At 44.9% G+C, this 12,981-nt stretch overlaps 1 protein-coding gene across 1 annotated transcript in view; it reads left to right on the forward strand.

The window, feature by feature from the left end:
- ESCO2 (establishment of sister chromatid cohesion N-acetyltransferase 2) overlaps positions 1–12,981 on the forward strand; it is a 40,972-nt gene that overhangs the window by 14,006 nt on the left and 13,985 nt on the right. The window contains exons 2-5 of the mRNA XM_073624895.1: positions 3,669–4,623; positions 10,829–10,898; positions 11,010–11,064; positions 11,161–11,299. Of these exons, the coding sequence (XP_073480996.1) occupies positions 3,669–4,623; positions 10,829–10,898; positions 11,010–11,064; positions 11,161–11,299 (1,219 nt within the window). The remainder of the gene's footprint in view (positions 1–3,668; positions 4,624–10,828; positions 10,899–11,009; positions 11,065–11,160; positions 11,300–12,981) is intronic.

Consider the following 12,981-nt stretch of genomic DNA (forward strand, 5'->3'; position numbering starts at 1 on the left):
GAGACAAAATAACAAAAATATCCAGAAAAACACATTTCAAAAAAAGTTATAAATTGATTTGCATTTTAACCACTTAAGCCCCGGGCCATTTGGCTGGCCAAAGACCAGAGCACTTTTTGCAATTCGGCACTGCGCCGCTTTAACTGACAATTGCGCGGTCGTGCGACGTGGCTCCCAAACAACATTGACGACCTTTTTTTTTTTTTTTCCCCACAAATAGAGATTTCTTTTGGTGGTATTTGATCATCTCTGCGGTTTTTATTTTTTGCGCTATGAACAATAAAAGAGCGACAATTTTGAAAAAAAAAGCTATATTTTTTACTTTTTGCTATGATAAATATCCCCAAAAAATATATAAAAAAACATTTTTTTCCCTCAGTTTAGGCTGTTACGTATTCTTCTACATATTTTTGGAAAAAAAAAAAATGCTATAAGCGTTTATTGGTTTGCGCAAAAGTTATAGCGTTCACAAAATAGGGGATTGTTTTATGGCATTTTTATTAATAATTTTTTTTTTTTACTAGTAATGGCGGCGATCTGCGATTTTTATCGTGACTGCGACATTATGGTGGACACATCGGACAATTTTGACACATTTTTGGGACCATTTTCATTTTTACAGCGATTAGTGCGATTAAATTGCACTGATTACTGTAAAAATGACACTGGCAGTGAAGGTGTTCACCACTAGGGGGCTAGGGAAGGGTTAAGTGTGTCCTAGGGAGTGATTCTAACTGGGGGGGGGGGGCTGTGTGTGACATGTCACTGATCATAGCTCCCGATCACAGGGAGCAGAGATCAGTGACAGTGTCAGTAGGCAGAACGGGGAGATGCTTGTTTACATTCGCATCTCCCCGTTCTTCCTTTTCGTGAGACGACCGCGGTCGGACTTGCGGAGCTCGTACAGGTACGCCCATTTGCCTGTCCGTGCCATTCTGCCGACATACATCGGTGTGCGCCAGTCGTTATGTGGTTAATGAGTGAAATAAGTATTTGACGCCTTCACAAAACATGACTTAGTACTTGGTGGCAAAACCCTTGTTGGCAATCACAGAGGTCAGATGTTTCTTGTAGTTGGCCACCAGGCTTGCACACATCTCAGGAGGGATTTTGTCCCACTGCTCTTTGCAGATCCTCTCCAAGTCATTAAGGTTTTGAGGCTGACGTTTGGTAACTCGAACCTTCAGCTCCCGCCACATATTTTCTATGGGGTTAAGGTCTGGAGACTGGCCAGGCCACTCCAGGACTTTAGTATGCTTCTTCTTGCGCCACTCCTACATTGCCATGGTAGTGTGTTTTGGGTCATTGTCATGCTGGAATACCCATCCACAACCCATTTTAAATGCCCTGACTGAGAGGTGGTTCTCGCCCAAGATTTGACGGTACACGGCCCTGTCCATCGTCCCTTTGATGCGGTGAAGTTGTCCTGTTCCCATAGCAGAAAAACACCCCCAAAGCATAACATTTCCACTTCCATGTTTGACAGGGGGGATAGTGTTCTTGGGGTCATAGGCAGCATTCTTCCTCCTCCTCATCTAAACACGGCGAGTTGAGTTGATGCCAAAGAGCTCGATTTTGGTCTCATCTGACCACAACACTTTCACCCAGTTCTCCTCTGAATCATTCAGATGTTAATTAGCAAACTTCAGATGGACCTGTACATGTGTGTTCTTGAGCAGGGGGGACCTTGCGGGCGCTGCAGGATTTCGGTCCTTCACAGTGTAGTGTGTTACCAATTGTTTTCTTGGTGACTATGGTCCCAGCTGCCTTGAGATCTTTGACCAGGGCTGATTCCTCACCGTTCTCATGATCCTTGAAATTCAACAAGGTGAGATCTTGCATGGAGCCCCCAGACCGAGGGAGATTGACAGTTATTTTGTGTTTAACCTGCAAAAAATCGCACCAACTTTTGTCACCCTCTCACCAAGCTGCTTGGCGATGGTCTTGTAGCCCATTCCAGCCTTTTGTAGGTCTTCAATCTTGTCCCTGACATCCTTGGACAGCTCTTTGGTCTTGGCCATAGTGGAGATGGAATCTGCTTCTGTAGACAAGTGTCTTTTATACAGTTAACAAGCTGAGATTAGGAGCACCCCCTTTAAGAGAGTTCTAATCTCAGCTCGTTACCTGTATAGAAGACACCTGGGAGCCAGAAATCTTGCCGATTGATAGGGGATCAAATACTTATTTCACTCATTAAGATGCAAATCAATTTATAACTTTTTTTTTTATGGATGTTTTTCTTCTGTCTCACTGTTAAAATAAACCTACCATTAAAATTATAGACTGATCATTTTTGTCAGTGGGCAAATGTAAAAAATCAGCAGGGGATCAAATACTTTTTCCCTCACTGTTTGTAGCGCTTGAGTCGGCCTCAACCCGATAGAACACCTTTGGGATGAATTAGAGCGGAGACACTGAGCCAGGCCTTCTCGTCCACCGCAGTGCCTGACCTCACAAATGCACTTCTGGAAGAATGGTCAAACACTCCCATAGACACACTTCTATACCTTGTGGACTCCCAGAAGAGTTGTAGCTGCAAAGGGTGGGCCAACTCAATATTGAACCCTACGGACTAAGACTGGGATGCCATTGAAGTTCACGTGTGTGTAAAGGCAGGTGCCCCAATACCTTTGGCAATATAGTGTATATACCTGGTCCTGCCTTTCCGGGCAGGGGATGCGAACGTGCGCCGCCGCCGGCTCGCTCCTGCTGTGATTACACACAGTGGGAGCCGATCAGCGGGTATGGCGGACTCTGTCTGCTGGCACCTGCCGATCAGCAGTCTACCTATGTAAACAAGGGAGATTGCGGTTCTGTCAGGAGGGAAGGCAGTGATCCTGTGTCTCTGCAGAGCACCTCCCACACAGTAACCAAGCACGGGTTAGGCACACATTTCAGCCTTTGATCTCCCCTGATGTTAACCCCTTCCCAACCAGTGTCAGTTCAGTGACAGTGCATATTTTTTTAGCACTGATCACTGTATAAGTGTCACTGCTTCCCACAAAGTGTCACTGTCTGACTGTCTGCCGCAATATCGCAGTCCCGCTATAAGTTGCTGATCACCGCCATTACTAGTAAGGAAAAAAAATTATCTATCGATAGATATCCCATAGTTTGTAGACGCTATAATTTTTGCGCAAACCAATCAATATACGCTTATTGGGCTTATACATTAAAGCTAAACTGCAGGTATATATTTTATTATATAGTTATTTTACATTGGTCCAGCGTGGACCTAACCTAAGTACACATATCCCATATCTGTGGGATCCTTGTGGAAGCTGGAAATCGCTGTAGTTGTCACAGCTATTTCAGTGAACCATGCCGTCTTCCGGGTCTAGTGCCAAGCAGCTTTCCTGCTGCATGGTAAAGACGGGGTCGTTCCACTTGGCACAAGTGCCATTCACAGAGTAGTTTCATTTTTCTAAATGCAAACAAGGTGTTCTCTGATTGGACTAGTTTTAGATTGCAACGTCACCATCTTGCATCTCCACCACATTCAATCAAAGAATGCTTTTGTATTAAGAAAAATGCATGGTGTTGCTGGAATGTAGATGACCCTGAGGACTTCAAAGAATGCCATGGTTGACATAGAGCTGCCTGTATATATTTATTTGGGGGTTTATATATTTGTTTCAACAATTCTATTTTTTGTTTCCTGTCATCAGACGTTGGTCGTCATTTGGGACCCCTATCAAGAAGTTGATAGTGGACTGCAGCGTTGTCCTAACTCCCCTCCAACCCAGGAACTCCAATAAGAGCCACGTCATGAAACGTGCGCCCACACTGGCCTACACCACTATCAAAGATCCCAAGGAGAAGGAGAATTTTGGGGCCTCTCCTGTGAAGTCCAGCGTGGCCAGGAAGCTTCTTGTCTCTCCTCCAGCAGAGAAGGATATGGAGAATGATGCCTACGCCTTTCCACCGCTGAGGTCACCCACCTCTGCACAGAAGGCCATGATGCCGGCCAAGTCTTTCTACAAGAAGGGTGCTTTGTACGTTGGCCTGTTGGAGAGAAAACTGATCAAGGAAACCAAGTCTAAGGGTGGTGTGGTCTCCTCGCCTTCGGCCAACAACAGAATAAAGAGTCTCAAGGGGAAAGATTCTTTGAAGTACACAAAAACCAAAAAGCCACCAAGTCAGAAAAAGAGGGCTCCTAGTCAAGGGGTACCATCCCCCAAAACGGAGAAGAAGATGGAGGGAAAAGAGACTCCCTCACCAGTGGCCACAGAGAGCCATGCCCCCAGTCCCCAGAAGAGCGCTATCTTGGGATTAAAAGTGAAACAGAGGCCCAAACTCACGATGGGAGCAGCTTTTTTTGCTACCAGTAAACGGCCCTATTCGTCACGCAAACTTCCCGCTCACATCAAGTTCCCTTCGTCCTCCAAGCCAAAACCCTCACTGCAGAGCAGCGCTCAAAGTACAGGTTCGCTTCCCAGTTCTGATGAGAAGGTGAAGAAGAGCGCTAGTCTGGAGAGAATGTCAAGTGAAGAGAAGGGCACTGAAATCATCAAAACTAGTGACCCGAAGGATGAGAAACCAAAGAGCGGAGACATCCTGGTTCCTCAACCAAAAGTCACAAAACGATCCCAACCTTCCAGGCAAGATGATACGGAGTCACAGGTATGGTTTTCAATTTTTTTTTTTTTTAATTTGCTGTAAGCTTTGAGGCTTGCAATCTAGAGCTAAATGTAATTGGTCAGGATTATTCATGGTTCTTCTGCCCTGAATAGAGAGGTTTTTTTCAAAGCCATGTCTGGTGAGGCTCACCACCAGGCCTCATAGAAAACAGTTGTTGTATATCTCTCACCTAGGGTTGTCCCGATACCGATACTAGTATCGGTATCGGCACCGATACCGAGCATTTGCCCAAGTACTTGTACTCGGGCAAATGCTCCCGATGCTTCCCCCGATACCTAGAGGACAGCTGTGATCGGCGTGTGGGGGAGTTACAAGATTTTCCCCCAGCGGCTTTCACCAGCTTTAGTGACATACAGCAGTGATCGCTCACAGCTGACTGTCACTGCATCCTCCTCCATGCCCCCTCTGTTCCTCTGTGCCTCTCCGCTGTCCCCCTCCGTTCCTCTCTCCTTATCTGTCCCCCTCCGTACTCCCCCTTCGTTCCTCTCTCCTTATCTGTCCCCCACCGTTCTCCCCCTCCGTTCCTCTCTCCTTATCTGTCCCCCTCCGTTCTCCCCCTCCGTTCCTCTCTCCTTATCTGTCCCCCTCCGTTCTCCCCCTCCGTTCCTCTCTCCTTATCTGTCCCCCTCCGTTCTCCCCCTTCGTTCCTCTCTCCTTATCTGTCCCCCTCCGTTCTCCCCCTCCGTTCCTCTCTCCTTATCTGTCCCCCTCCGTTCTCCCCCTCCGTTCCTCTCTCCTTATCTGTCCCCTCCGTTCTCCCCCTCCGTTCCTCTCTCCTTATCTGTCCCCCTCCGTTCTCCCCCTCCGTTCCTCTCTCCTTATCTGTCCCCCACCGTTCTCCCCCTCCGTTCCTCTCTCCTTATCTGTCCCCCACCGTTCTCCCCCTCCGTTCCTCTCTCCTTATCTGTCCCCCTCCGTTCTCCCCCTCCGTTCCTCTCTCCTTATCTGTCCCCCTCCGTTCTCCCCCTCCGTTCCTCTCTCCTTATCTGTCCCCCTCCGTTCTCCCCCTCCGTTCCTCTCTCCTTATCTGTCCCCCTCCGTTCTCCCCCTCCGTTCCTCTCTCCTTATCTGTCCACTGCATTCCTCTCTCCTTATCTGTCCCCTCTGTTCTCCCCCTCAGTTCCTCCGTCTTCCCCCTCCTTCCTTTGTGTATGGATAGAGTCAGCTGACTCTGTCCATTCACATAACTGAAACATTGTAATCTCCTGTGATTATGATGTGTCAGTTTATGAATGGAGAGAAGCCGCTGTCTTCTCTCCATTCATTCTCAGTGCAGCTGAGGCTGCAGAGAAAGGGACTGGGGAATCTCTATCCTCTGTCTCTTTCTCTGTCTCAAGGGGGAGATATCAGAGGTCTGTTAAGACCCCTGATATCTCACCTAAGCCCCCCAAAAGGGCTGATTAAAAAAACAAAACAAAAAAAAAAACAATAAAGAATAAAAAAATTTTATTGTAAAAAATAAAAATTGTAAAAAAAAAAACAAAAAAAACACACACACATACAACGTTCACCCCCCCCCCCCCCAAGAAAAATAGCAAAAAAAAAACTGTCACGTGACATTAAAAAAAAGTATCGGTAATCGGTATCGGCGAGTACTTGAAAAAAAGTATCGGTACTTGTACTCGGTCCTAAAAAAGTGGTATCGGGACAACCCTACTCTCACCTGAAGTCTTCATTGGCTGCCACAGCTCAACTGCAGTGCATAAACCACTTCAGCTCCAGGCCTTTTCTGGTCAGTATTGATAGATACATATATGTATATGTATATATATATATATATATGTATATGTATGTGTGTATATATATATATATATATATATATATATATATATATTTTTTTTTTTTAAAGCAGAGGCCCTAGAGAATACATTGGTGGGTGTTGAAAATTTTTTTTTTTATGTCACGGTATATTTGTGCAGCGGTTTTCAAACACAGTTTTTTTGGGGGAAAATGCACTTTTTTTTTTTTAATTTTAATGCAAAAAAAAAAACAATACATAACCCAATTTTTTGTAAATGATAAAAGATGTTACGCCGAGTAAATGGATGTCGAACATGTCACACTTTAAAATTGCACATGCCTGTGTACCTGCAACAAACAGTGTCAATTTTTACTAGCTGTTGGTGACGCTTTAAATGCCTTTTCAGGTTACCACTAGGGCTGCAACTAACGATTATTTTCATAATCGATTAGTTGGCCGATTATTGTTTCGATTAATCGGTTGATAAGCTGATAAAAAAAAAAGTGTGTATAATTTAGTTAATATGTAAAGTTTTTTAAAAAAGGGCAATTTATTCTTAAATATCTCTATGCAGTGGTAAATATAAATAACTATATGGTTAGGGAGCAAAATATCTAATCCACTCTGAGAATAACAGACAGAAGAGATATACTGTATATAATTTTAGAGGATATATATTATTAAAAGGGTGAATCTGGTAAATATCATCAGACTCAGATCAATTTAAAAAACAAACAATGTCTTCCTTAAAAAAAAAAAATTGCATTTTAAGAACGTTAGATCGATTTTCTAATCGTTAGTGGGGTCAAATTGACATTCATTTTCATCCACAGTGACAATTTGGAAATAATAGAAAACTTCTTGGTCAAAGGAATTTTTCAGACAGTGTATGTGGTTTTCGTTCATTTTAAAAACACAATGTTAAAAACAAGTGAAAATTTCAAACATTCTTTCATTCAGCGAATGTACAAAGACTTTTCGTCATTTTTTTTTACTGTAGAACTGTGAAAGTAACATTTACAGTAGCGATTATTTGCTCATTTTGTACTATAAAAGGCTCAATTTAATTTTTTTGAACCCCATTATGTTACTGGCCGATTAATCGATTATGAAAATAGTAATCGATTATTTTCATAATCGATTAGTTGTCGATTAATCGATTAGTTGTTTCAGCCCTAGTTACCACTTCAGATTTACAGAGATTTCTGTCCCATGATCTGACCTTTTGCGGTGATATCTCATGTGCGGACGGACATATGCATTCGCCTTTGCTTTTTTTATTTTTTTTTTATTTTAAACTCGCTTTTAATTTATTTTTTATTTTTTTTATCACTTTTTTCTTATAAGGAATTCCTTGTAATAGAAATAAGGAAAGACGGGTCCTCCTTTTATGGGTCGGGTCTGCAAGACGCTAAATCTCTTCTCTACCTTTTTAAAAGTAAAATATTTTTTAAAAAAGTGATCTCTTTACTAAAAATAATAAAAACAAAAAACTTACTTTACTTCCGCCCTTAATGTCACTCCAGTCCTCCAAAGTCATAGAGGTGATCTGGTCTGTCCACCTCCATGACCAGCCCGCACGAACGTTTGGATCGTTTCCCGGGCTAGCTGGTAAGAGCTCTAAGCCAGAGTAACACGGGAGGGGGGATGGAAGGGTTTAACGTCCCCTCCTGCCGCTTTCAAAAGCTATCCAGCGGCTAATCAGCCACTTGGATCCCCTTTTATGAGAAACAGAATCGCTGGTTAAAAAAATAGACTTGGGCTTCAACCATAACCCCCCCCTTCAAAGCCGCAACATAAATAATATATTGGAGTTGGTCATTTTCTAGACGTCCATTGAGGGACAGAGGAAGTCATTCACCTTCAGGTTATACTATCGCCTATGTGAGGATTAGACACTGGCAGACAGAAAAAAAAGTGGGGCCAGCTAGTGCTAGTAAAAATAGGTTGAAGTCCACATTTAAGGCCAGTTCACACCATAAATCGCACAGGAACGCACTGATTCACACGTGGGGTGCAGTGCAATTTCAGACCATTCATTTTATCGCGTTGGACCGCGATCGAAGTAGTGCATGCAATACTAAAAAACGCACAGCAACTAGATCACATGGTGCTACTGTATCATGTGATCTGGTGCAAGCAGACACTGCATTTGCTACCTGTGTTTGGGGTATCGTTAAGTTAACATTGATACCCGCTGCATGGAAGGCTTTCCTGTACCCTGTTCTGGTGTAAACTGGCACTAAATGCCCTTTTTTTTTTTTTAAATGATTTCCTGCCATGACAGGTGTACTTGCTGGGCGCGCTCTATGGTCTGTGTGTATCCTCGGCTCCATACAGTATACAATGCTGTATTCAGCAGTGACACTGGGACTTCCTTTCCAACTTCCAGAATGAGCTGCTCAGACATTAACTGGAAGCTTTGTATTCTATGAAAAAAATACAAAGCTCTCATTGGCTGAGGCAAGTGGATGATGACATCGTGATCTCTGCCTCAGTCAGAGGAAGCTTTGTATTCATTCATAAGATACAAGCTTCCCATGAATGACTGAGGAGCTCTCAGCCCGAATCTATTTTGTTCCCCGTTCTGCTGCCAGAAAGCAGTGCTGTATAAGAGCTGCGCAAAAGTTATCACATTTACAAACTATGGAATATTTTTATTTATTTTTTTTTGCTAGTAATGGCAGCGATCAACGATCTTTAGCAGGACCGCGACATTGCAACGGACAAATCGAACACCTAACTGACATTTTTGACACTTTTTTTTTTTTTTGGGGACCAGTCACACTAATACAGTGATCAGTGCTAAAAATATGCACTGTTACTGTACTAATGACACTGGCAGGGAAGGGGTTAACACCAGGGGCGATCAAAGGGTTAAGTGTGCTCCTAGGGGATGCTTGCTAACTGTGTGGGGGATGGACTGACTGGGTGAAGACAGAGATCCGTGTTCCTGCTCAGCAGAAACACAAGATCTCCATCTTCTCCCCCTGTCAGAACGGTGATCTGTCTTGTTTACATAGGCAGATCGCCGTTCAGCGTCTCCTGCGAATGATTGCGGGTGGCCGTCGGACATTGACGTTGGTAGTCAGCGTGCGCGCTCCCCCAGTGTCTATTGCACAAAATGATGTACAGGTACGTTGTTTTGTGCACTAGAGCCGACCTGCCGCAGTACATCTACGGTAGGCAGTTGACAAGTGATTAAAGGGACAAAGGGTAAGTTCACCTCCTACAGACAACTCTGTATGGTGAACTCACACAGGTCCCTCTCCTCGCCCCCCCAGGTCCTGCTGACCTGGACCGCCGCAGTCTCCGGTTCTAAGCCCCGGTATATCCGCGCCAGGTGTCTGGGACTTCCCCTCCAGCTGAATGTCCCAAACCTCCCTCGTCAGGGGGATGTTTTGGAGCATTCTAATTGGTCACGCACCGACCAATCAGCAGCTGTATAGCCCATCCTGTCAGCTTTGCTGAAGATGTGAGGATGGAAAGAGAATTTCTAAGCCCCGGGCTCCTGGTGCGGATATACCGGGGCTTAGAACCGGAGGTTGCGGCGGTCCAAGTCAGCGGGAGGAGGGGGACCTGTGGAAGTTCACCTTACAGATTTTTCTGTAAAAGTGAACTTACCCTTTAAAACGTGGGGTTAGGCGTCGATCTTTTGCACAGCAGGTCTAATGAGAAGACTTCCATTGATCTGGTGCATTAGCAAAAAACTGGTGCATGCTGGTAGTAGGTTATCCTGGGCTGGTCTACAGTTTGTTTCTGTTTTTGTTTTTTTAGCCAGTGTTCAATTCTCCTGTAGGTGGCAGTATAACATGATGGTGAATAACTCCCTTTGTCCTGCAATGGGAGGGAATTTCCCCTGCGTCAGTGATGACCGCATCAGAAGAGAGCAAAAATCTGTACCAAGTACACTTTTTTTTTTTTTTTGTAGCGGAGAAGGCTAGGACGTCTGCTTAGTTTTTGTTTCTGGTCCTGTTGCAAATTTTCCTCACTCTTGTGTAGTTGTCACTGGGGCAGGAATTAAAGCGGAGCGCCACCCAAAAGGTTTCTTGTTGCCCTCTGTGAAGCTGACGACACCTGCACCCACAGCCAATGGAAGGATCGGCTCGGGGTGCCAACATCGCGGGATCCTGGACAGGTAAGTGTTCTTATTAAAAATCAGCAGCTACAGTATTTGTAGCTGCTGACTTTTAAAAAAAATTTTTATAGGCTGGAACTCCGCTTTAAAGAGGAATTTTAGAGCACTGAATAGCATTAAAAACCTTACAGGGGTTCTAGTTCCTTTCATTGGAATGGATTAGAATTCGCAGTATTCCTGAGAGCAAGTAGTTACTGACAAATCGTACCTACAGTAACTTTACTGCTTACACATGTGGAGAGCGCTGCTGCCCTCCTGTGGACACTTGTATGTGGTGCGCCCTCATTTCTGTGTTCTTCTCTTTACAGGAAGCTGAAAGTCATCCCCACAGTATGTTTGATGTGGACGACTCCATCCTGAAATCGTCAGACAAGAAAGGTAGTAGATATAGCTAATCCCTTTTACAAATTGATATATCCAAAAGTTGTAGTTGAATCTAAATCAAATAAATGAAATGTCTGATCAAGTAATGGAATTTTTTTTGTTTAGTTTTAGGATCCTCCGTTTATCCCATCTTCAGTACACCGTCTGCAGCAAAGAAAAGGTCAGTAGTAGCGTTTCTGTTACAAACCTTTGTAGTATTGACAAAGAAGCTTACCTGCAGTGGATTTATGTGTTTGCTTCTTTTCCAAATTTGCAGGCCGTTTGACCTGCGGGCAGAGATGGTGTCCCCTGTTTGTGCCAGCACCCCTCTAGGGACCCCGGCGCACCTAAACAAAATCCCAAAACCCGGCAAGAAGAGAGACTCCAACAAGGCAGATGAGGACCAGCTGATTATTGTAAGTTAAAGTGGAACTTTATTCAGGAAATGAAGTCCTGCTAGATCTCTTCAGGCCCTTTTGCAGGTATAGCCATGTAAAATATTAAAAAGAAGTGTTTAACCTCTTCTTCAGCTCCGAAAGGTTTACCCCCCTTTAATGACCAGGGCATTTTTTTGCCATAAGGTTGCTTTAACAATTGCGTGGTCTATATCCTTTTTTTTTTTTCTCCCACAAACAGTTTTCTTTTGGTGGTAGTTGATCTCCTCTGCGTTTTTTTTTTTTTTTTTTTTTTTTTTTTTTTGCACGATAAACAAAAAAAACCCAACAATTAAAAAATAAATAAATAACTTTTACTTTCTGCTATAAAACACACCCAATAAAAAAAATAAAATCTGATTTCATCGGTTTAGGCCAATATGTATTCTGCTACATATTTTGGAAAAAAAAAAAAAAAATCCCAGTTAGCGTGTATTGATTGGTTTGCGCAAAAGTTATAGCGTCTACAAACTAGGGATAGATTTTTTGACTTTAACGCTAGTAATGGCGGCGATCAGGGATTGCGGCAATCAAAACGGACATCTGACACTTTGGGGACAAGTGACACCAATACAGTGATCAGTGTTAAAAAAAAAAAAAAGATGCACTGTCACTGTACTAATGACACTGGCAGGGAAAGGGGGTTAATATCAGGGGCGATCAAAGGGTTAAATGTGTTCCCTGGGAGTGTTTGTGGGGGATGGTTTAACTGTTGGAAGGCAGAGATCCGTGTTCCTGCTTAGCAGAAACGCAAGATCTGTCTTCCTTACTAGCAGAACAGCGATCTGCCTTGTTTACATATGCAGACCGCTGTTCTGCCTCTCTCTGAACGATCGCTGGGTTTCCGCCGGACCCGCTATGTCCAATCGGAGCGGGGCTGCGGTGCAAGCAAGAGGATCACTTGCAGCAGTGGATCTCCACTCCTGTCCTCAGGACACACTAACAGGACAGATTTGAAGTATTACCTTGGGGAGATGCAGACTAGAATACTGCAATCACTGAGCAACAAATGATATCACCTGTGATGTATTTCAGTTATCTTGCAAACCTGGCCTGTTGGTGGGTCCTGAGGACAGGAGTTGAGAACCACTGCCTTACAGGTATGTGATTTTTGCACTTAAGGGCCGCCCTGCGGCGGTATATGTATGCGGGGCGGTCCTCAAGCGGTTAACCAATTCAGCTCTTTGGTACTATGTGCTTCCAAAGAGTTAACCTTTAATCACAAGCCGCAGCCATCAGCCTTTGTGGGCTTCAAAGTGAAAGTGATGTGTCAGCTCCATAGCTACCGACCACTTTCACACAGCTGGCCACGTGGTGCCCCTCCCCACCTCCCACCGGTGACCCGCCCTCCTCCCCACCTCCCACCGGTGACCCGCCCTCCTCCCCACCTCCCACCGGTGACCCGCCCTCCTCCCCACCTCCCACCGGTGACCCGCCCTCCTCCCCACCTCCCACCGGTGACCCGCCCTCCTCCCCACCTCCCACCGGTGACCCGCCCTCCTCCCCACCTCCCACCGGTGACCCGCCCTCCTCCCCACCTCCCACCGGTGACCCGCCCTCCTCCCCACCTCCCACCGGTGACCCGCCCTCCTCCCCACCTCCCACCGGTGACCCGCCCTCCTCCCCACCTCCCACCGGTGACCCGCCCTCCTCCCCACCTCCCA

This window comes from Aquarana catesbeiana, linkage group LG04 (genome assembly GCF_042186555.1).
Source record: "Aquarana catesbeiana isolate 2022-GZ linkage group LG04, ASM4218655v1, whole genome shotgun sequence".
NCBI classification, from domain to species: domain Eukaryota; kingdom Metazoa; phylum Chordata; class Amphibia; order Anura; family Ranidae; genus Aquarana; species Aquarana catesbeiana.